The sequence below is a fragment of the Salvelinus sp. IW2-2015 genome, linkage group LG4q.1:29, assembly GCF_002910315.2.
Source record: "Salvelinus sp. IW2-2015 linkage group LG4q.1:29, ASM291031v2, whole genome shotgun sequence".
Classification (NCBI taxonomy): Eukaryota; Metazoa; Chordata; class Actinopteri; order Salmoniformes; family Salmonidae; genus Salvelinus; species Salvelinus sp. IW2-2015.
This window is the reverse complement of record NC_036842.1, coordinates 43,681,128-43,706,602: the sequence shown is the minus strand read 5'-3', so window position 1 is coordinate 43,706,602 and position 25,475 is coordinate 43,681,128. Positions and strand designations below refer to the sequence as shown.

Here is a 25,475-nt window from a genome sequence, read left to right as displayed (position 1 = left end):
GATGAACTCAGTCACTGTGTCAGTGTACATGTCAATGTTATTCTTAGAGTCAATCCGGAAAATATCCCAGTCCGCGTGATTAAAACAATCTTGAAGAATGGATTCCTATTGGTCAGACCAGCATTGAATAGACCTTAGCATGGGTACTTCCTGTTTGAGTTTCTGCCTATAGGAAGAGGGGGACAGAATGGAGTCATGATCTGATTTGCCAAAAGGAGGGCGAGGGAGGACCTTGTAGCCATCCCCGGAAGGTAGAGCAACAATGGTCGAGAGTTTCTGAAGTGGTAGTACTACAAGCAATGTGTTGATAGAACTTTCGGTAGCGTTCTCCTCAAATTTTCTTTGTTAAAGTCCCCAGCTACAATAAATGGATATGTTGTTTCCAGTTTGCACAAAGTCCAGTGTAATTCCTTGAGGGCCATCGTGGTATCGGCTTGAGGGGGAATATACACGGCTGTGACTATAACCGAATAGAATTCTCTTGGGAGGTAATATGGTCTGCATTTGATTGTGAGGTGTTGTAGGTCGGGTGAATGAAAGGACTTGAGTTCCTGTGCGTTATCACAATCACACCATGAGTAGTTAATCATGAAACATACACCTCCGCCTTTCTTATTCCCGGAGAGTTCTTTATTCCTGTCTGCGCGATGTACTGAGAACCCAGCTGGCTGCAGGGACGACGACAGTATATCCGGAGAGAGCTATGATTCTGTGAAACAGTATGTTACAGTCTCTAATGTCTCTGGAAGGAGAGCCTCGCCCTGAGCTTGTCTACTTTATTTATTCATACAACTAATAAACTTGAAACTTGATATACCCATGACTTCAGTCCATGAGAAAGTACAGCAATATGCACAGAAAATTTTGCTTGGTATCATAGACACCCACCTTGATAATGGCACAATAGCCAAAGTGACTTGAGAGCTGAGCATGACATAATGCTTCTCAAGGTGAATTCAAGTGTGCCACATCTACAGTATGTGTCACTGGACCCACATAAACTCAGCGAAAAAAGAAACGTCCTTTCACTGTCAACTGCGTTCATGTTCAGCAAACTCAACATGTGTAAATATTTGTATGAACATAACAAGATTCAACAACTGAGACATAAACTGAACAAGTTCCACAGGCATGTGACTAACATAAATTGAATAATGTGTCCGTGTACAAAGGAGGGGTCAAAATCAAAAGTAACAGTCAGTATCTGATGTGGCCACCAGGTGCATTAAGTACTGCAGTGCATCTCCTCCACATGGACTGCACCAGATTTGCCAGTTCATGCTGTGAGATGTTACCCCACTCTTCCACCAAGGCACATGCAAGTTCCCGGACATTTCTGGGGGGAATGGCCCTAGCCCTCACCCTCCGATCCAACAGGTCCCAGACGTGCTCAATGGGATTGAGATCCGGGCTCTTCGTTGGCCATGGCAGAACACTGACATTCCTGTCTTGCAGGAAATCACACACAGAACGAGCAGTATGGCTGGTGGTATTGTCATGCTGGATGGTCATGTCAGGATGAGCCTGCAGGAAGGGTACCACATGAGGGAGAAAGATGTCTTCCCTGTAATGCAGAGCATTGAGATTGCCTGCAATGACAACAAGCTCAGTCCGATGATGCTGTGACACACCGCCCCAGACCATGACGGACCCTGCACCTCCAAATCGATCCCGCTCCAGGTTACAGGCCTCGGTGTAAAGCTCTTTTCTTCAACAATAAACGCGAATCCGACCATCACCCCTGGTGAGACAAAACCAAAAGCCAGTCCTGTCTGGTCCAGCGACGGTGGGTTTGTGCCCATAGGCAACGTTGCCATTGATGTCTGGTGAGGACCTGCCTGACAACAGGCCCTCAGTCCAGCCTCTCTCAGCCTATTGCGGACAGTCTGAGCTCTGATGGAGGGATTGTGCATTCCTGGTGTAACTCGGCAGTTGTTGTTGCCATCCTGTACCTGTCCCACTGATGTGATGTTCGGATGTACTGATCCTGTGCAGGTGTTGTTACACGTGGTCTGCCACTGCGAGGACGATCAGCTGTCTATCCCGTCTCCCTGTAGCGCTGTCTTAGGCGTCTCACAATACGGACAGGTGCATGTTCATTAATTGTTTATGGTTCATTGAACAAGCATGAGAAACAGTGTTTAAACTCTTCACAATAAAGATATGTGAAGTTATTTGGATTTTTACAAATTATCTTTGAAAGACAGGGTCCTGAAAAAGGGACGTTTCTTTTTTTTGTTGAGTCTATTCAAATACATGCCTTTTAACTTTCTGAATGTTCTGGTTTATCAAGAGCATTTTCTACATACAAATGTTTACATTTTGATCAATAATAAACTTAGAACCTACAGTATACCCGCACCTCTCTGATTCAGAGGGGTTGGGTTAAATGTGGAAGACACATTTCAGTTGAATGCATTCAGTTGTACAACTGACTATGTACCCCCCTTTCCCTTTCTAACCAAAGAAGTCATACTAATTGTTTTTTATTCATAGTTGCAGTTTCATAGTATAGCCACAAGAGGCCATCCCAACCCCACTTATCATGCAAAAAAGAACTCTGAAAAGAAGTAGCACTTCTTGAATCAACCAAAATGTCAACCCGCTTTGGCTAATATTATTCTGGAGTCAATGGACTGTCATCCCTAATTGAATTTACACATTGTATTTGATTAAACACTTTTGTGATTAGGTGTAAATTCGGTCCAAATAAGCATTCAGAAACATTCTGTGTTAAAATGTAGTTACCGTTTTAAGAAATTCCTCTCTGAATACAATCTTTGAAGGCACATACAACCACATACATAAAAGTCACTGATGCACAGCATTAAGGTTAACAATATTATAAAATACCCTGCATTAAACGAATGTCACTATAATGCAAGGGTTAGAGCGATGCGGGATCCTACCCTAAACCCTAAACTAGGGGTATCAAACTCATTCCATGGAGAGGCCTAGTGTCTGCTTGTTTTTGTTTTTTTCCTTTCAATTAAGCCCTAGACACCCAGGTGAGGGGAGTTCCTTACTAATTAGTTACCATGATTAATCAAGAAAGTACAATGGAGGAACGAAAACTCTCAGACACTCGGCCCTCGTGGAATGAATTTGACACATGTGCCCTAAACATTAATCACTACACTTATCTTAACCATGACCAGAAACCTTACATAACCCTAACCTTTTGAAATGTCTACTTCAATGGGTTAGGGACGTCCCAAGTATCCCTGATTGCATTGACCACAATGCAAGCGACACTCGGATGAATTTAGTGAATCAGTTGCCGGTAGTGACGTTATTCCACTTCCAGAGAGGACTTCTGCATTGTTTTGATTCTGAGAGCCCCATCGCCAGCTAATTTCTGGATTTTTAACCAAAAAGAATAAGTTACAGGTTAGTGTACTCTATTGTGAACAAATTATAAAATAAAGTGAAAAACACAGACCTGCTTCACTATTGTCGGATAAACCAAAACCCTTTTAACCAGCTAAGTAGAGAGCTAGCTAAGATGCATGCTAGCTAACGTTAAAATAGAATTAGGACATGTAACGTTATATCTTCCCAGAAGGAACTTCAGCTGTGGTAAGTCAGATAAGATAAAGATATATAACTAGTAAAGTATAGTTACCTAGCTACCTGCCTTGCAGACCAGAGACTAGTCAGCTAGCTAGTGCTTGGCAAGCTATTAAACATATTGTCTAGTCAGACCATTACTAGGGACCTCAAACGTTCAGCCTGCTGCACAGACCCTATGGACGCTCTAGTCTAGACCAGTGGTTGGTTACACCAAAACAAGTATATATCTTTTTTTTCTTCAGGAAACTCAGTCCTGCTTTAAACTTACTCTTGAAACTTGTAGTAGTAAAATGCACTAGGTGCAATTTCGAATTTGGGTAGTGAATGTTAGTCATTGCATACCTTTATAACTTGTCAGAAATGTCCAGATCAACTAGCCCATGTCAGCTAAAAAAAACATATTTCGTTTTTTAGCCAATAGATATTATTGTACATTATGTCACTCAAATATCACATGAATGCACATTAGACATTGCAAAATGTATAGAATTGCAAGAACATTTGCTTTAAAATAGTGAAAACAATGTTGCACCCCATGGCAAAATGTGTATAATTGCAGGAAATAAGCTTTAAACCTGCAAAATTCTCTTCACCAACAAGAGGTGTAAACGGTCTGTGTCATAAACAGTGCTTGTGCCCATAGAAATAGACGTGGCGTGTGCCCCCCCCCCCACCCCCGAGTAAAACAGTTTGAGAACCACCTGGTTAAATTGTGCTTAGGAGCACTCTAAATGGTTCAACTAGTGGGAAAAATGTGATTATTTAAAATATCTGTGGTTTTGCTTCATTTACTGTCATCCTAAATGAAGATATGGCAATGTATATTATTCTACTTACCATGATGTGGACGGTATGTTACTATAACACAAGCTGATGCTTGAACACATCAAATTGGGAGGAATTACACATCCTTTTTACCTCAGATTGGTGATGTTAGTAAACAAGATGACAAGATCAATTGCTTAAAGGGATATTTCGTTTTTTTGCATTCTAGACCTAATTTTCCACTTTCTTTTAGTGTTGAAGCAGCATCCAGACAGTTGATTTTGTCAGACTTCCATTCCTAAGATTTCTTTGGCTGGCTTAGTTGCTTGCATGAGCCATATGGTGGTAGTGCCCAGACTCACCCAAAAACATGCTTCAAAACATCTCCACAGACAATTCTATTGTCTTTTATGTTTTTGGGGGGCGGGGGGGGCTGTCGAAAAATATGATTGTTTTTTTCTGCAAACATTCGCAATACATTTCTTGTCTTGAATAAAGTGTTGTGTTTGGGGCAAATCCAATCCAACACATTACTGACTACCACTCTCCATATGTTGAAGCATCATGTTATGGATATGGTTGTAATCATTAAGGACTGGGGCATTTTTCAGGATAAAAAAATGTATGGAATGGAGCTAAGCACTGGCAAAATCCTAGAGGAAAACCAGTCTGCTTTCCACCAGACACTGGGAGATTAATTCACCTTTCAGCAGGACAATAACCCAAAACGCAAGGCCAAATATACACTGGAGTTGCGTACCAAGAAGTCAGTGAATGTTCCTGAGTGGCTGAGTTACAGTTTTGACTTAACAAATCGTCTTAAATCTATAGCAAGACCTGAAAATGGTTGTCTAACAATGATCAACAACCAAGTTTGACCGAGCTTGAAGAATTTTGAAAAATATAATGAGCAAATGTTGCACAATCCAGGTGTGGAAAAGAAAGACTCACAGCTGTAATCGCTGCCAAAGGTGCTTCTACAAAGTATTGACTCAGGGGTGTGAATAATTATGTCAATTAGATTTTCTGTATTTAATTTTCAATCAATTTGCACCAAAAAATCTAGACATATTTTCACTTTGTGTGTAGACGGGTGAGGAAAAAACATATTTAATCCATTTTGAATTTAGGCTGTAAAAACTTTCTGAATGCACTGTAAATAGCAGCCAACTGTTGTCACTGTTGATATCCTATGGCAGGTCGTGATTCGTTAAGTTAAAAAGTTGTTTGTTCCATTTTACGTGAAGGGTAACCTCCCGAAATCAACATACTGAACAAAAATATAAACGCAACATGCATCAATTTCAAAGATTTTGAGGTACAGTTCCTATAAGGAAATCAGTCAATTGAAATAAATTCATTAGCCCCTAATCTATGGATTTCACATGACTGGGTATACAGATATGCATCCTTCAAAAAAAAAAGTAGGGGAGTTGATCAGAAAACCATTCAGTATCTGTGTGACAACCATTTGCCTCATTCAGCGCAACACATCTCCTTCGTACATAGTTGATCAGGCTGTTGATTGTGACCTGTGGAATGTTGTCCCACTCCTCTTCAATTGTTGTGCGGAGTTGCTGGATATTGGCGGGAACTGGAACACGCTGTCATACACGTCGATCCCAAACATGCTCAATGGGTGACATGTCTGGTGACTATGCAGGCCATGGAAAAACTGGGACATTTTCAGCTTCCAGGAATTGTGTACAGATCTTTGCCACATGGGGCTGTGTCTTAACATGCTGAAACATTAAGTGATTGCAGCAGATGAATTGTGCATTCAAGTTGCCATCGATAAAATGCAATTGTGGCTGTAGCCTGCGATTGACATCAGCAAACCGCTCGCGCACATGATGCCATACACGTGGTTTGCGGTTGTGAGGCCGGTTGGACGTACTGGCAAATTCTCTAAAACAAAGTTGTGAGGTTGCTTATGGTAGAGAAATTAACATTCAATTCTCTGGCAACAACTCAGGTGGACATTCCTGCAGTCAGCATGCCAGTTGCACACTCCCTCAACTTGAGACATCTGTGGCGTTGTGTGACAAAACTGCACATTTTAGTGGCTTTTTATTGTCCCAAGCACAAGGTGCACCTGTGTAATGATCATGCTGCTTAATCAGCTTCTTGATATGCCACACATACAGGTGGATGGATAATCTTGGCAAAGGGGAAGTGCTCACTAACAGGGATGCAAACATTTGTGCTCAAAATTTGAGAGAAATAAGCTTTTTGTGCATAAGTACAATTTCAGTGATCTTTTATTTCAGCTCATGAAACATGGGCCCAATGCTTTACATGTTGCGTTTATATTTTTGTTCAGTGTACATTCAAGGACAAGCACATTTTTACATTGTTGGAGGGAAATGCTTTAAAACTCTGGGAACCCAAAGGGGTGCACGTTCTCTCCCCCGGCCCCCACCCAACCCCAATGAAAGGAGTGATGGGTGCCAGGGGACACCAAGACCTAGAAGCACAACTCAGAGGTATACAGACAGGTATGGTAACAGATTTTTTATTAGCAGGATCAAGCCATCCACACACAATGGATGCATATCAAATATTTAAAAATAAAGAACAGCATCAGTAAGCCAGACAATTTACAAGTCAAATGGAGGGTCTGGCCCTTGTAGAAGATCTATAAAGGTTCCCCAGGTGGAATGAAATACATAATTTTAAAAGTACAACATATTTTCTTCTAGTTTTAATAAAGTGAATCAAATTGTGCAGTCATCGACCGTGCAATGGAGGGTGGACGTTTTACCACTCAAGAACTACACATCTCTTGGCGAGGATAGACTAGTAGACTAGTCTGGACACCATTAAGTCAGTAGGTTGGTAGACCAAAAAGGGCAACCAGAGGGCACAATTCTACATTGACTCCAAAAATTACAGACGTCAAAACATAACGATCTTGGGAGCAAAACATATGACAGGGATGCAAACTAGTCACCTTTCGGCGAAATTGGACGTTTTAAATCCAAAATAGGTGACCTACGTGATTCGTGTAGATCCGATGAGAGCAGTTTTTTGGAGGGGGGGGGGGGGTGGAGGATCACTACTGGCTGTAAGCGAACGAGTGTTTAATTCTATTTCTACTTTGATGTTTTTTTCCCAAGTTCAATATTTAGATGTGTGTGTGGTCACAAGCATTCTATTATAAAGGCTGTCATGGCTAACTGTAATATTAGTGGATTGTTTTTTTTCTCAAGACTTGAGTGTCATTTGCAGTAAAATCTAGGCAACAAGTAACATTGGATTGTTTTCTTTACATGTTTTAGCTGTGAGTTAGGTTCACATTAACCACTTTTTATTTTACACACAGAGACTGATCATGTAGATTATATTCTTTGTTGTTTAATTAGTTAACCTGCATTTCCCCCTAGCGTCACCTTTTTGGGCCCTCAGCAGTCTGATATGAGTAAGATCTGCAGAAGCCTCTACATCGGTCACATAGAGGGTAGGGTCTAGGTTTGGATACATTTTACTTAGCCTGGACTTAGTCCAATAGATTCGGTGTAGCAGCTTGAACTGAACAAGTGCATGTCTATCACAAATAGACGATGTTTGAACACTCAACAATACTTGCTGAAGAAAGAAGAATTCATAGTTAAAATCTTCCCATTTTGTTTTAATGTTCAGAATAGAGGAGGGTTGTACCAATGAGAGAGGCATATTGTTGCAATTTCTTTTCAGGCCCTGGATTAAAATAGTATCTAATAGTGAAGCTGCTTACCTTTCTTGAGTTAGTTTTTAGCATCTTTTACTTACGGTTTTGTGCACCAGCTTTATTAAACAGCTGAAAATATATTTTACAGTGGTTTAGATGGTACAATGATTCTCCAGGATACACTATGCGTTGTTTGTTTTGTCACCAACTGAAATTAGGCAAACCATTCAAATTCTAGCAACCAGGAAATGGTGGAATGATTTTTGCATATTGCAGTCAAATTGGAAATCAGCTATTATGCTGGTTAATGCGATGGATGTCTATTGAATTTGGAAAAATTCACACACTCGGCCCCGCCCCGCCCCACCTACTCAGCCGGTACTGAGTTGCGGCCGTGGCATACTGTATACATTTTACTAAACAGTACGGGCTAAATAGTATGCAGTTTAATCTTAAGGATCGGACCCTTTTTTTTCTATTTCAATTTCTGCCCAGAAACCGCAGGGGTTCAAACTGTAAAACCCAGTTCCTACATTTGAATATAAAAATTGATTTTATCAAACAAAACTATGCTACATTATATCTCTGGGAACCTCAGGATGACAAATCAGAGCAAGATTACTGAATGTAAGTACATTATTTACCTTCAGAGGTGAATATATCAAACCATTTGCCGTGAAAAGTCTTTTGTTGTTGTGCACTCCTCAAACAATAGCATGATATTTTTTCACTGTAACAGTGCAGTTAGATTAACAAAAATGTAAGCTTTCTGCACATATAAGACATGTCTATGTCCTGGAAAGTTGGCTGTTACTTACATCATTCCAGTCACATTTGCGCACGTTAGCAACAACCGTCCCGGTATAGGGACACCGATCCCGTAGAGGTTTTAAGTATGTTGGACACTAGTATGGGTATTCGGACATAGCCAGTAACTTGTCATTTTTGCAGATTTAAGTTTATGAGCTAGTAATGTATCTATCGTTTACAAATTAGCTATGACATAGCCAATGAATATATAGCACAACTTTAGATTTCACCCCCACCTCAAAATCGAATGGTTGGAAGTGAGCTTTTCTGCTCCCGCTTTGGCCATGCAGTGCGCCTCGTAAGTGATTCCTCTTTATGAAATTATCAACTTTACCCTGTATGAATGACCATATACACTGAGTGTACAAAACATGAGGAACACCATCCTAATATTTAGTTGCACTGCTTTGCGCTCAGAACCACTTCAATTTGTTAGGGCATGGACTCTACAAGGTGTCATTCGTTCCACAGGGTTGCTGGCCCATGTTGACTCCAATGCTTCCCCCAGATGTGTCAAGTTGGCTTGCTGTCCTTTTTGGTGGTGGACCATTCTAGACACACACAGCAAACTGTTGTGTGAAAAACGCAGCTGTGTTGCAGTTCTTAACACACTCAAACCGGTGCGCCTGCACCTACTACCATACCCCGTTCAAAGGCACTTAAATATTTTGTCTAGCCCATTCAAAAATATCTTTAACCTGTCTCCTCCCCATCATCTACACTGATTTAACTGTTTTTAACAGGTGACATCAATAAGGGATCATAACTTTCACCTGGTCAGTCCATGTCATGGAAAGAGCATGTGTGCCTAATGTTTTTTACACTCAGTGTATACTGATTGTTAAAGCAAAAATATTGCGGATGCCAAACCTGAACAATCTAAAATAAAATATATTGTAAGCCCCGTTCACCAGGAAGGTTATAGCCAGATGAGTTGTCTCCCGATTGCTTACTTTTATTCCGGTAAAACGTTTTCAACAGCGGCACAGATAAAAATAACCTAGCAAATTACATAGGTTGTCACTCAGCTAAGAAAGCCTAATATCAATCAAGCCATTTTAGCAGTTGACTGCTGAAGGTGCCACACAGATGTGCAAGATCAGGAACAGGCCGCCTACCTTGTGTTGGTCAGCGTGCGAAGCTGGGCACAGTGCTCAGTTTGACCAGGCTACTGATATTGACTGGGGTTGTTCAGAATGCAAAATGACTTGTAGATCAATGACTGTCAACACAGTTACATGCTTAGTTCCACACTGAAGGAGAGGACTCATCAGTTGTCACAAAATATTAGGTATTTCTCGAAGTTAGAAATAAAATAATATGAGAAAAAATCATTTTTGAATTGGCGATTCGTATTGTTTGAGTTGATTTTCTGACCGACGACGCATGCTACATTTGGATCGGTTTGGAGTCCGCGGACCGATGCGGTCACATCTTAAACATTTGAATCGGGAACCGATGCAAATTGGTGAATCATTTACATTCCTACTTTTATCCCAATTTGTGTTTAATGTTCTAGGCCGAAGTGGTTATCTAATGCGCTCATTTCTTTTTGTAGAACAGTCCAAACGATTGGAGTGAGAGTCAAGTGTTAAAGGATAAGGGCATGACATCACGGCGTCCAGCATGCAGACAGCAAACATGGCATAGCAAATGTTGACACTGACTCAACTGGGTCTCAATGTCAGTGTTTCACTATCAAAGAGCAAAGGAAGGAATAGTCACCTCTATTTCCAGTTTCACTAACTTCCTGTTAGTCACGGTGTGCACTGCACACTAAGGACCAACATGTTAGGCCTATTTGCCTGTTTCGTCTTATAGGCCACAGCCTGAGCCAAAATAATGAACTTTCTTCTGTGATTCTCCACCATATTGCTTTTACCTGTCGTATATAGGAATATACAAGTAAATCACCTTGATGAAGGAAGGATGCATTGAAAAACATTTGAATTCTACAGTTAACTGCAAAAATAAAGAAAACACCAACATAAGATGTCATAGAAGTTAATTGGGCTCCCGAGTGGCGCAAGACACTGCATCTCAGTGCAAGAGGTGTCACTGAAGTACCTGGTTTGAATCCAGGCTGCATCACATCCGGCTGTGATTGGGAGTCCCATAGGGCGGCGCACAATTGGTCCAGCGTTGGCCGGGGGTAGGCCGTCATTGTAAATAAGAATTTGTTCTTAACTGACTTGCCTGGTTAAATAAAGGTTCTACTTTAAAAATAGGGCGTTGGGCCGCCAGAACAGCTACAATGTGCCTCGGCATAGATTCTACAAGTGTCTGGAACTCTATTGGAGGGATGAGACACCATTCTTCCATGAGAAATTTCATCATTTGGTGTTTTGTTGATGGTTGTGGAAATCGCTGTCACAGGCACCGTTCCAGAATTTCCCATGTGTTGAATTGGGTTGAGATCTGGTGACTGAGACACAGACACACACACACCCTTTAAACCCCCTATGCTCCTTTGAGACCCCTCTTTCATTGCGATGTGTAATGGAAACGGCACATATGGGATACGTTTTCATCTGTTTGGGGGGTGGATTTTTATTTTGTTAAACTTCCTTAAATGTGACAAATTATGATGGAAATTGTTTTTTTTAATAAATTATGATTGCTGAATCATTTCAAGGTACGCGGGGCAAAATCTATTTTTTCAAACAATAAACATTTTCTCTGCAGGACAAGGATTGTCCTGACTTTCAAGAATTCCTGAATTGCTTCACTTTGCTTTTGTGGTTGGCAAGTTTCACCACAATTATTTCAGATCTCCAGGAGTGTACGTTTGACAAAGGCACAGACCGTGGCGATACGTTGGAACATGATAATTATTAGAATAGGGCAGATATTAGTCAATTATTGCATTCTATCCATGCTGGCTACCTGAGACATGATGGCACACAGGCTGTCACCAATTTATTCATGGTCAATTTGCCTAAATGGGTAATTGAAACACTTAAACCACTACAATTATATTCGACACTAAGCTTGAGAGAAAAACATTTTTGAGTTTGTTTTTTTTAGGTCTGACGTCATTACGTCCAGCTGTTTTTATCGACACGATAGTTAAATCGAAACGCACCCTTGCAGGCAAATGCTGCATCTATTTTCTATGCAAACTTTCTAAATGTCGACAAAATGACTGGACAAGTTAATGGAAACAACTGCCAAAATAATGGGTAACTGGGCATTTTTCTAAATGACCCTAAGCATGGTGCTTAATTGCTTAATTAACTCAGAAACCACACCTGTGTGGAAGCACCTGCTTTCAATATACTTTGTATCCCTCATTTACTTAAGTTTTTCCTTTATTTTGGCAGTTACCTGTATGTGTGTACTGTGATTTCCCTTGCAGTAGAGGGCACTAATGCTTCATTCCACTTTCCTCTGGATAGAATTCTCTTTCTTGACACGCATTCTTGGTCTGTCTGGAGTTCCTTAGTAAACCAGACCAATAAGGGTCATTTAAACTGCAGCAATCAAGTAATTGTTTCATGCTTTTGCTTTCACTGTGTTTCTCCTAGGATTGTTTTTAGTAGCAATGGCAACAGTAGTGTTATTTTTGTAGATATATTATTATTTTTTACAATGACTTAGTCACTTCTGTCTTTTTTTTTTAAAGGACATTCTACTCCAAAATGCATGAAAATTCAATTATGCTGACACCACCTGAAATAACTTGATGCGCGCCACAGAGCAAGCGCAAGAGGTGGCTCTGCTCGTGGCTCTCATTTGCGCTTCTGCTCACTTTTTGAAGGTAGTTTTGGGAGCCATTGATAGGATATTTTGAATTACAGGAAAGTCTGCAAGATTATACTTTTTTGTAGCAGTCTGCAGAAATGTTTACACTGTTATAAGGTGCGGTATGCACAATAGGAACTAAGGTTGTTTGTTTCCACAGTAGGCTCCTTTCCTGGAGGCTGAGGCGATGGAAGAGCAGACAGGCTCACCTGGTAACACAGACAACAGCAGCCAGAGAAATGAAGAGGAGGTGAGACCATGGCATTTAAATAACCATTACACACTCAGGGCTGGTTTCCCGGACCCAGATTAAAAGCCTGGACTGTAAAACGTTCAATGGTGTGTTAGAGAATGGCTGGAACAAAAGCCACCACCCCTTGCCTAGAGTTGCCACCACCCCTTGCCTGGAATCCAAGCTGTTTCAAGAGGATATACGTTTTGGATTCCAGAGTAAGCACCATTTATGATAAGTGCTAACTTTAGCTGTGTTTGTTTTGCCACATCTCCCCACCCTTCCCTCCCCCTCTCCGCAGAAGCCCAGGCGCAGCAGCTGGACCAAGGGCCGTAAGAGGAAGAAGCCAGTGAAGGACAGCAACGCCCCCAAGGCACCGCTGACGGGCTACGTGCGCTTCATGAACGACCGGCGTGAGCAGCTGAGGGCCGAGCGGCCTGACGTGCCCTTCCCAGAGATCACCAGGATGCTGGGCAATGAGTGGAGCAAGCTGCCACCGGAAGACAAGCAGGTTAGCCATGCAGCTACACTGGCCTGAAAGGGTTAACCCCCTAAGGTCTATGTCCGTGCCCCCGCTGAAATCTAATTAGCATCATCAAAAAATCCCAATTAAAATCTGTCGGTTTAAGCTAGAGACTGTTTCAGTTTATTTTTGCACTGGATGCATCTCAATCCACCGCATCCGCCTATGTCGCACAAGGTGACTGAGCTAGAGCAGTGTTTGTCAGACCATGAGACATCCTGAAAATCGGGGATTCTCACAAAATCGTCAGTAGTGTCCAAACGGTTTGGGCTACAATATGACCCATCTGTGGTAAGGTGAGACTCACAAATACGTAAACGTTGTTTTTCTCTAGGACCCCCACAGGCCTCACAAGACTCAACTGAAAGTCTCCCGGTACCAAAACAATGAATGGAAGTATATATGGAGACTGTTTAGTTCAAAAAATAAGGGGTTAAATACATGTATAAAAAAATATATACATTTGGAGGGGGGGGGGGGGGGGGTGAAACTATCTGTTGTCCCATGTAGTGAATCTGTTATTCAATGAGTTTGTATGGGATAATAGTAGTAAGGCCAAATACACATTTTCATCAAATTATTTTTTATATAAACTCAGCAAAAAAAGAAACGTCCCTTTTTTAAGGACCCTCTCTTTCAAAGATAATTCGTAAAAATCCAAATAACTTCACAGATCTTCACTGTAAAGGGTTTAAGTACCGTTTCCCATGCTTGTTCAATGAACCATAAACAATTAATGAACATGCACCTGTGGAACGGTCATTAAGACACTAACAGCTTACAGACGGTAGGCAATTAAGGTCGCGGTTATGAAAACATAGGACACTAGAGGCCTTTCAACTGACTCTGAAAAACACCAAAAGAAAGATGCCCTTGGTCCCTGCTCATCTGCGTGAACGTGCCTTACATGGAACCCAAATCGGCTGCGCGCGTGTGCCATCGTGCATACATTTATTTTGTCCCCCTACACCAAACGCGATCACGACACGCAGGTTAAAATATCAAAACAAGCTCTGAACCAATGGCATTCATTTGGGGACAGGTCGAAAAGCATTAAACATGTATGGCAATTTAGCTAGTTAGCTTGCACTTGCTAGCTAATTTGTCCTATTTAGCTAGCTTGCTGTTGCTAGCTAATTTGTCCTGGGATGTAAACATTGAGTTGTTATTTTACCTGAACTGCACAAGGTCCTCTAATCCGACAATTAATCCACACATAAAACGGCCAACCYAATCGTTTCTAGTCATCTCTTCTCCTTCCAGGCTTTTTCATCTTTGAACTTATATGGTGATTGGCATCTACACTTTCATAGTATTACCACGACGACTGGCAAAACATTTCGTCTTTCAATCACCCACGTGGGTATAACCAATGAGGAGATGGCACGTGGGTACCTGCTTCTATAAACCAATGAGGAGATGGGAGAGGCAGGACTTTCAGCGTGATCTGCGTCAGAAATAGAAAGGAGTTCTATTTTAGCCCTTGGCATCGCAGACGCTCGTTGGCGCGCGTGAGCAGTGTGGGTGCAATATTTGAATAACATGGATTTCTAAATGTATTTTGCGACGCTCGCGCATGCGACGTGTCTGGTCTGGTCAGCATGTTAGGCATGCTGCAAGGAGGCATGAGGACTGCAGACGTGGCCAGGGCAATAAATTGCAATGTCCGTACTGAGACGCCTAAGACAGCGCTACAGGGAGACAGGACGGACAGCTGATCGTCCTCGCAGTGGCAGACCACGTGTAACAACACCTGCACAGGATCGGTACATCCGAACATCACACCTGTGGGACAGGTACAGGATGGCAACAACAACTGCCTGAGTTACACCAGGAACGCACAATCCCTCCATCAGTGCTCAGACTGTCCGCAATAGGCTGAGAGAGGCTGGACTGAGGGCTTGTAGGCCTATTGTAAGGCAGGTCCTCACCAGACATCACTGGCAACAACGTCGCCTATGGGCACAAACCCACCGTCGCTGGACCAGACAGGACTGGCAAAAAGTGCTCTTTACTGACGAGTCACGGTTTTGTCTCACCAGGGGTGATGGTGGGATTTGCGTTTATCGTCGAAGGAATGAGCGTTACATCGAGGCCTGTACTCTGGAGCGGGATCAATTTGGAGGTGGAGGGTCCGTCATGGTCTGGGGTGGTGGGTCACAGCATCATCAGACTGAGCTTGTTGTCATTGCAGGTAATCTCAATGCTGTGCGTTACAGGGAAGACATCCTCCTCCCTCATGTGGTACCCTTCCTGCAGGCTCATCCTGACATGACCCTCCAGCATGACAATGCCACCAGCCGTACTGCTCATTCTGTGCGTGATTTCCTGCAAGACAAGAATGTCATTGTTCTGCCATGGCCAGCGAAGAGCCCAGATCTCAATCCAATTGAGCACGTCTGGGACCTGTTGGATCGGAGGGTGAGGGCTAGGGCCATTCCCCCCCAGAAATGTCCGGGAACTTGCATGTGCCTTGGTGGAAGAGTGGGGTAACATCTCACAGCAAGAACTGGCAAATCTGGTGCAGTCCATGAGGAGGAGATGCACTGCAGTACTTAATACAGCTGGTGGCCACACCAGATACTGACTGTTACTTTAGATTTTTACCCCCCTTTGTTCAGGGACACATTATTCAATTTCTGTCAGTCACATGTCTGTGGAACTTTCTTTCCAGTTTGTCTCAGTTATTGAATCTTGTTATGTTCATACAAATATTTACTCATGTTAAGTTTGCTGAAAATAAACGCAGTTGACGTTTCTTTTTTTGCTGAATTTTTTATTATATATATATATATATACACTGCTCAAAAAAATAAAGGGAACACTTAAACAACACAATGTAACTCCAAGTCAATCACACTTCTGTGAAATCAAAACATGCTCCACCTTAGGAACGCAAACACTGATGCCAATAAATTTCCACATGCTGTGTGCAAATGAATAGACAAAGGTTGGAACATTAATAGGCAATTAGCAAGGACACCCCCAAAAAAGGGAGTTGAGTTCTGCAGGTGGTGTACCACAGACCACTTCTCATTCCTATGCTCTCCTGCTTGAATGTTTTGGTCACTTTTGGAATGGCTGGCGCGTGCTCGCAGGCTCTAGTCGGTACCAGAGACGGAGTCTAGCAGACTCCACCACAGTGGTCAGCGTAGTCGCAGTTCATCCAGGATGCACACTCAACTGCGAGCTTGGTGGCAAAAAGGTATTGCTGTGTTGTCATGCGTTAGTTGTCCAGAGCATGGAGCGGCTTACCAGTGGAGACTAGCCAGTACCAGTGAGGGCAACATAGCCCAGCAGCAGGAACCGCTACCGTCCTCGCACGTCTCCCTGTCGTGCAAGAGGAGGCACTGCCAGCAGACCCTGCAGAAGATTGACCTCCAGTCAAGGCCACACAATGTCATGTGGTCTAGCTCACCAACGGTCAGAACAACAGAACTCCATCGAGGGTGGTATGAGGGCCCGCACGTCCACACGGTGGGGGTTGCTGCTTACGCCCAGCACGGTGGCGGACGTTTGGCATAAAAAAATAGATATAACTTTACGAAGGTCTTACTAAATGTTATAAGTCAATGTGCAAAATGACCTTGCTTATGGACCTTCTTTTAAGCTAGCCTTAAATTATACCACTCAAGTAGAGAATACCTTTTTGCTCATTATCTGTGGCATCGTTACTACTCAATCCCGAATACCAAAGATATTTCCTACTTCCTGTTGGTTTTGTGAAAGATGCCGTGAACCTTGTTATTTGTAGGAAATCTCCACCAGGAATGAATTTCCTTGTTACTACAACAATCCGGTCAGTTAATATTTTTAGCATTTTGAATTGGGGGATTGCTCATTTTTGATTGTGACTTTGGGTTACTCATTTGTTTGGATTGGATTCTTTTTGTCATGGACTTCCATTATTGACGTTTGGGATTCTATTTGGGTGATTTTGGGGAACCTTTATTTGGGCCTATTTGTTAAGGAAGTGAAGTTGTTTATTTTGCATGGAAACTCATTGACGTACAACATGTGCATAATTTTGCTCACTTGATATTCATTTTGTCTGTTGCTTGTTTGGTTGCTCTCATATGGACACAGTATTCTTTTGAACTTTAATAATGTAGAATGGTTTTAGATTCAAGCCGATTGTTACACAGTTGATGGATAGTGTCACAACTCTTTAACTGAGGAAACTGAGTATTCAAATGAGTTGTGCCCACTCTATATGGGGTCCAAGTTGCTCCAACATTTTACCACCTCCTCCTGTCATCCCCCCCCCCCATTTGCTTATTAGCAGCACAGCAATTCGGCTACAGCCGTCAATATTAATTCGAATTTTGAATCAATCAAAAAGGTTTTAAGCGGCTATGATTGATATCCTGTTTCTCTCTATCTCCCCCTCTATCTCTCTCCCTCTTCTCTGTGTGCAGCGCTACCTGGACGAGGCAGAGAGGGACAAGGAGCGCTACATGCGTGACCTGGAGAAGTACCAGAAGACAGAGGCCTACAAGCACTTCACCCGGAAGGTGCAGGAGAAACAGAAGGTCAAGAGGCACCGGGGAGGTAAAACACCACCGAAAGAGTTGCGTCATGTTCATTAGGGCATGCAATGGTGGATCCTATAACGCTCCTCTCAAGAGCTGCGTCCCAATATAAAACAGTCTTCCTTTTCTTTATAACCACTGATCAGAAAAAAAGGCCAGTGCACCTTTGAAACTTGACAATGTTTGCCCCCACGGGCTCAGATGGGTTTGAAACATATTTCTCCCTACAGATCACCTGTGTTGAAGGAAAATAGTTAGGTTCAACAGCCCACACAAGCCTTTCACATGTGCTTTCTGTTCAATATGATACATTGGCAAGCTGCTCTTTTGTTATGTCTTCAAATAAGACAGATGAGAAAAAGCATCCCATTGGAAACACGGGAGGTGTACAATACAACCTCGTTATCAGATACATTTATTTGATAGCTGAGCTTCTCTGCGCTTTGGGATGGCTCCCTTTACTAGTTTAAAACGTCTCTTTGACTCATCCTGAATTAGTTCAAGATGTAGCAAAGGCACGCTGCGCAGAGGAAGCATGAATCATCTCCTGTCCCTTTAAAAAAATAAAAATATTCCTTCCTTTCTCACAGATGGCGGGCACCAGGTAGCCAACGAATCTCTTCACGAGGTGAGTTGACCCTACCACACCCAATCCCTCCTATACGCAAACAAATAGCTAAAAGTGCTCGTCTTGAAGAAAATCCAAATGGGTCCAGTCGATTGGCTCGAGGGCTGGAAACAGCAAGGTTGTTGCGCTAGTCAAACCAGGGAATGGTTAATATGATGATGGAAATGGTCCCGTAGGACTCAATTGGTAGAGTGAGGAGCTTGCAATGCCAGGGTTGTAGGTGTCTGCTAAATGACTAACATGGAAATGGTCCCGTAGGGCTCAGTTGGTAGAGCGAGGCTGGGCACGGACGCCCAGGGTTCGTGGGTGTCTGCTACAAATGACTAACATGGCCAAATGGTTTCGATGCGGGGCTCAGTTTGGTAGTAGCGATGGGAGCGTTGCTTAAGCTTAAGGGTTGTGGGTTTGTGCCTTGCTAAAATGTATTTCATAGAGTGGAAGAATGAGGTGTTCCCGCGGGGCTCAGTTGGTTAGAGCGAGAGCGCGGCTTAGCTCAACGCCAGGGTTGTAGGGTGTCTGCTAGATATGTGACAACATGGAAATGGTCGCCTGCCGGGGATCCAGTTGGTTAGAGCAGAGGAGCCTTGCACTGCTCACTGGTTGTAGGTGATCTCGTGCTAACATGGACTTACCAATGGAAATGGTTCCCGTGAGACTCCAGTTGAGTAGAGCGAGGAGCTTGCGAACGCAGGGTTGTAGGTGTCTGCTAAAATGGTACTAACATGAAATGGTCCGTAGGACTCAGTTGTAGAGCGAGAGCTTGCAACTGCAGGATTGTAGCGTGTCTGTAAAATGTCTAACATGGCAAAATGCGTCCCGTGAGGCTCATTTGGATAGAGCGAGGAGCTTGCAACGCCAGGTTGTGGGTGTCTGCTAAATGATAACATGGATAATGGTCCCGTGGGGCTCAGTTGGTAGAGCGAGGAGCTTGCAACGCCAGGGTTGTGGGTGTCTGCTAAATGACTAACATGGAAATGCAGCTTGAAAAAGGTCTGTTCTGTAGTTATCGCCCCATTAGCGTAAATTATAATGCTGCAGTCACAATTGATCACACGTGAACAACTTAATGATTTGCTGTATGTTGGGCATTCTTATAAGGACCTTGGCACGATATCCTCACCTAAGTACCCCAACTTCTCAAGGGTCCGGCCCCCTCTCGCTTCACATTAAGCACTTACTGGAGCGGCACTAAAGCCGGATTAAACCCGCTTTGACACTCATTTGTGTAGGGCTGCAAGCCCATGGCTTCTGGTAAGTGTGTAATTCATTTTTATGGAGTTAAGCACTGTAATTAAAGGGTATGGCCTTTCCAGACACAGGAGGGAAAACACCAAGGTAACTTCTTAGCTGGAATGAGCCGTTCTGAAACGGCACCAGCATTTCTTTCAGATTAGCATACTCTTTAGGCGGGGCGTAAAGGCTTGCGAAGCAACATCCAGGACTGTAGGGCACAGACACAAGACAATGTTTTCAATTCATACTTATTGCTCTTATTTGAGCACTACATCTCATTCCCACTTTTTAAAAGAAGATTCCACTCATAATGCATTGTTGTATGTGGCTATTTAACTGCATAGTGTAACTTTGCTTAAGACCATCTACTGCTAAATGACTAAAATGTTGTAACCAAGCGTCCCCCTTTTCCAGAGTTTCAATGCGCTATCCAGTGAGTGGCCAATCTCCACCTACTGCCATCCCAATGCCCATACAAGATGAATGAGCACAGTCCAACACTCATTAGTCCACATCACAACAGCAAAGATCACTTTTACTACAAGGGACCACTGTGCCAGTCTAGCAATAGACACTAGTGTTCAGTCCAAAGAGAAATGATTGTGGTTTAGGGAAATGATTGGTGGCAACAGTGTTTAAACTGTTAGATTTGTACATCTTTTTTTATTTAGCAGGCTTCTTATCCAGAGCAACTTACGTCGCAGCCACCAAATGTTGGTGCAATGTATATGGTTGATCAGAGCTTCAAACCATTTCCTCCCCGTCTCAAACGTGTTCACTCAGTTTTACAAGCGTCTCTCTCTCACCCACTCGCTCATTTTTCCCCCCCCCTCCACCCCATCAGAAGGACACAGAGGGCAAGGAAAGGTCTGTGTTCGACATTCCCATCTTCACAGAGGAGTTTCTCAACCACAGCAAAGGTACACAGCATTTTTGCTTTGCAATGTTTTATTTTACTCCGGTAACTTCCTCCCCAATACTAAATTGCTGTTGACTAGAGCACCTGTACTCATCCCCAAAATATCTGCCCCCGCTTTAGGTGACAACACAATAGCAACTGAAGACGCAGAGGATTCAGTTGAATTATTGATACTATTTACCCTCCCTGCTACCTCACATCACGTACCTTAACACCCGTTTCCTGCTGACCGAGGCATTTGTCTGTCTTCGCCCGCAGCGCGGGAGGCGGAGATGCGTCAGCTGCGCAAGACCAACATGGAGTATGAGGAGCGTAACGCGGCACTGCAGAAGCACGTGGAGAGCATGCGCGGTGCCGTGGAGCGCCTGGACGGCGACGTGAGGCAGGAGCGGGGACGCAACGGGCTGCTCCAGCAGCACCTGGAGACCCTGCGCCAGGCCCTGACCAGCAGCTTCTCCTCTGTGGCCCTTCCTGGTAAGAGAGAGACGCACACACACACACACACACACACACACACCACCACCACACACCACACACACCACAACAACCACTTTACACAGGTACTATAAAAACAATCAAACACACAGACACATATGGGTAAATGCCTAACACACACACACACACACATATATGGGTAAATGCTACACACACACAGACACTCATCAACTGTATTGCATTCATGTGTGTCTATTTGGCATTGGCCCGGGGGTGCTCCCTACTGTCCCCATCACACACGCTTCAGTACCTCAGCTCAAGGTCTTATGTGATCACTTCAGGGAAACAGCGGATATCTTTTGTTCATTACCATCACCCCTCACTTCAACGGCTACTTCAAACCGCAGAGGCCCTGTTTGAAAACTTCTACCTCCTGTCGCCTTTTGAGAAGTAATTTTCTGTGATTATGCAAGTCCTCCTTGTTGATAAATTATTCAATATTTTCGGGGGATTATAACCAGGAGCCTGATTTGACATTTCCTCCTGTGTGAAATTTGCATAGATAATCTTCAGAGGGAAACACAAGTAAAAGCTCCTTGTTTTTATTCTTGTGCGTTTTGTAACCCTGGGTTAGCCCTTAACGTCCCTCCACCGTTCCTTGGTTCTATGAGTTCTACACCTTGATATTGTAAACAGGGCAATATTCATTAGGCACTGAACAGACTGAAACATGGAGGGACTACCTGGATTTTTCCGAAAAGGAAATGCTTGTATTCCTTTTCCATTGCAAAATGTTTTGCTACGATGTACCCTAGTTCAATAGGACTCAGGCCTGTATACATTCCCATGCTCAAGCTACCCTCTCGCCTGCAGTTAGTGGGGAGACCCCCACCCTGGACACCATCGACTCCTACATGAAAAAGCTCCATGGTATCATCCTGAGTAACCCGCAGGAGCACGACAACCTCATCGGCACCGTAAGAGAGGTGGTCAACCGGCTGGACAGGTAACTACCTATTTTTTTTATATATATTTTTTTATATTTGACTAATAATTGCATGGTGAAATTATATTATCACAAAGAAGTTTACCGAACACTCTTTCCTATTGTTTTGAAAGAACTGTATAAATCCTAGTTATTTCCTTTTTCATATACACTACATGACCAAAAGTATGTGGACACCTGCTCTTTGAACATCTCATTCCAAAATCATGGGAATTAATATGGAGTTGGTCCACCCTTTGTTGATATAACGGCCTCCATTCTCTGGGAATGCTTTCCACTAGATTGCTGCAGGAATTTGCCACGAGTATTAGTGAGGTCGGGCACTGGTGTTGGGCGATTAGGCATGGCTTGCAGTCAGCGTTCTTTTTCATCCCAAAGGTGTTCGATAGGGTTGAGGTCAGGGCTCTGTGCAGGCCAGTCAAGTTCTTCCACACCGATCTCGACAAACCATTACCATTTCTGTATGGTCCTCGCTTTGTGCATGGGGGCATTGTCATGCTGAAACAGGAAAGGGCCTTACCCAAACTGTTGCCACAAAGTTGGAAGCACAGAATCGTCTAGAATGTCATTGTATGCTGTAGCGTTAAGATTTCCCTTCACTGGAACTAAGGGGCCTAGGCCGAACCATGAAAAACAACCCCAGACCATTATTCCTCCTCCACCAAACTTTACACTATGCATTCGGGCAGGTAGCGTTCTCCTGGCATCTGCCAAACCTATATTCGTCCGATCGAATGCGATGGTGAAGCGTGATTCATCACTCCAGAGAACGRATTTACACWGTTCCAGAGTCCAATGGCGGCGAGCTTTACACCACTCTAGCCGACGCTTGGCCTTGCGCATGGTGATCTTAAGCTTGTGTGCGGCTGCTCGGCCATGGAAACCCATTTCACGAACAGTTGATGTGCTGACGTTGCTTCCAGAGGAAGTTTGGAACTCTGTAGTGAGTGTTGCAACCGAGGACAGACGATTTTTACACGCTTCAGCACTCTGTGGTCCCGTCCTGTGAGCTTGTTACCGTCCTGTGAGCTTGTTACCTACCACTTTGCGGTTGAGCTGTTGTTGCTCCTAGATGTTTCCACTTCACAATAACAGCACTTACAGTTGACCGGGGCAGCTCTAGCAAGGCAGAAATTTGACAAACTGACTTGTTGGAAAAGTGGCATCCTATGATGGTGCCACGTTAAGTCACTAAGGCCATTCTACTGCCAATATTTGTCTATGGAGATTGCATGGCTATGTGCTCGATTTTATACACCTGTCAGCAATGTCTGTGGCTGAAATAGCCGAATACACTGATTTACAGAGGTGACCACATACTTTTGTATATATAGTGTACCTTCATCATGGGATATTCTCTTTGATCCTAAGCTTAGGATTTCCCCCAACATTGCCTGCAGTAAAACCAGACTGAGCTAGCCGCAATTGAACCATAGTCCTAGGTTAATGACAGCCTGGGGCTAGGAAACCCATTTAAAAACTCTTAATATCTTTTGTGATTATTTTCTCTTTTGTAGGTAATTGGACTCAGCTGGACTATTTGACTGTTGTGGCCACAGGGATTGTGAGAATCCAAACCTCTTCCTACCACTTCATTGTCTGGTACAGTTTAGGATTGCCACCGAGACGTTGATTTTAAAACACCTTTTATTAACTTTAGTGAAAATGTGTTGGAAATTTGTTTTTTTATCTGTTGACGCTATCAGTGTAGTTAATCGTTTTATAGAAAATGCCGTCCTGGAGATGTCAGTTCAAAAATGACTTTGTACTGTAAGATTCCAAACGTCATGTGTCATTCAAGCCCCATTCCAAGCATAAATAACTTCTCTGCCACTGTGTCAACGTAATGATGTGCATATAGAAGTATTTGGTTGACATTTGAATTCACTTAAGCTTGTATGTGTACTGTTCTTTTTATTTGTCAAATATTTTTTCATGTCAAGATTTGAGTCTCTTCATATGTTAGCTGATTTGAGAAATGTCACATTGTGTTTGTGTTGCATCACACATAAGCAGGGGTGGTTTGTATTCTATAGCAAAAGCTTTTGTTAAAGAAAAATCTGTGCCAGTCCAAATTTCTTTTGATAGTTGTGGAAAAAGTACTCGTTTGTCTTCAATAAAATGCATTTACAGAACAGTGTTTAATTAACATATTTTCACTGTATAGATAAATACACATTACCCAGGTAAAAAAGTTTTTTCTTTTGGTTTAAAAAAGAAAATTGGTCTTCCACTTTAACACAAACATCCATACACTTTAAGTCAGAAGTGGGGGGGATATATTTAATTTTTATCCAGTCAGATAAACACAAATAGTCAACCCGACCGCTCAGAGGCGTCCGCATGGTCCGCAAGCACACCGTTGCCTCGTTTTGTATCACATTCCAATGATAAAACTGGGGGGGGYKAAAAATGCAACCGCAGTGAAAGTTGTGCCCCTGCTTTAAATAGTTGCTTAGTCTGCTGCACAAAAGTAACTAAACGCATTGCCGCAATGATATCCATGTGTAGCAGAGCATCAGACTTAGGTACATATTACAGATATACAAAGTATACCTTATATGCATGATCACGGATGCGTGTCTGGGAAACACGAAATGTCACATTGGGTAACGGCTCCTTCATAAAAAGTTCCGATAAGTTCATCCTTAGACACATTTTCTCAGTGAATTGCAAAAAAAAAAATCATCCCTTTCATCGCCCTGTTGGATACTACATTTTCCACATGACAAATAGGCATGCATCTATCAGTTCTCAGAAATGTATGCTTTTTGGGGTCTGTTCGGTTTTCGTTCGTTATAAAAAWWTWWAAAAAAGGTCACGGTTCTCCATTTCAGTTTAGATTATTTGGGTTGAATGCTGTAACACAGAATAAAACAAAAGTCCCATGATGGTAGTGAGTGCCCATAACTGCTTATCGCTTATTAACCATTTATTCACATTACTTTCAAATAGTTCAGTTGTGTACATTACATTCCAAGTAATCTCATCTCTATAGAGCTGCTGCCTATGCTGTCTGACGAAATCACTATTTGTAGTTTTCAAAGTAAATAAGGCATACTTTTATGACTGGTAACTATCAATCACTTAGATCATGTATTTTCAGGTAGAGATACCTGATACCCCTCATGATCGTGCATTCTTCAGTAGGCGTAAAAAAGAAACAGACCAGACAAGTAGATGCGCAATGGATTATGGCCATTTGTAGTTAATTATCACAGTTTATGCACTACAACTATGTAGAATAGTGGCCTGTTGGAAACTACAACTCCCTACTACATTGCTCAGTTCAGCCTGGATCTGATTTACCTATAGAGAAACTGTGCATTGAGGTTAAAGAAGAAAGACATGAAAATCAGTCAATTGTTTAAAAAACCGAAAAATAACCGAAATGTTGGTTAATCG

The 25,475-nt window shown here is 42.8% G+C and overlaps 1 protein-coding gene across 3 annotated transcripts; it reads left to right on the top strand.

Moving 5' to 3' along the window:
• Positions 1-3,295: 3,295 nt before the first annotated feature.
• On the top strand, positions 3,296-23,881 carry hmg20a (high mobility group 20A). 3 transcript variants are annotated; one of them, XM_023984746.2, is made up of 9 exons: positions 3,296-3,390; positions 12,723-12,812; positions 13,096-13,305; positions 17,736-17,868; positions 18,440-18,477; positions 20,558-20,630; positions 20,888-21,103; positions 21,938-22,070; positions 23,588-23,881. In XM_023984746.2, exons 2-9 carry the CDS (start codon positions 12,750-12,752, stop codon positions 23,589-23,591), a joined length of 870 nt encoding a protein of 289 aa, XP_023840514.1. In that variant the 5' UTR covers positions 3,296-3,390; positions 12,723-12,749; the 3' UTR covers positions 23,592-23,881. The 3 variants fall into 3 exon arrangements, with proteins under 3 accessions (XP_023840514.1, XP_023840512.1, XP_023840513.1); XM_023984744.2 differs by having other exon boundaries at positions 20,555-20,630; XM_023984745.2 differs by lacking the exon at positions 23,588-23,881 and having other exon boundaries at positions 20,555-20,630; positions 21,938-22,074.
• Positions 23,882-25,475: the final 1,594 nt, after the last annotated feature.

Excerpts from the sequence above, each read along its gene's own strand:
- hmg20a (XM_023984744.2), top strand. The coding sequence starts at position 12,750 with ATGGAAGAGCAGACAGGCTCACCTGGTAACACAGACAACAGCAGCCAG. Across the intron at positions 17,869-18,439 it reads GGTCAAGAGGCACCGGGGAG|ATGGCGGGCACCAGGTAGCC; the intron begins GTAAAACACCAC and ends CCTTTCTCACAG. Across the intron at positions 20,631-20,887 it reads GTTTCTCAACCACAGCAAAG|CGCGGGAGGCGGAGATGCGT; the intron begins GTACACAGCATT and ends CTTCGCCCGCAG.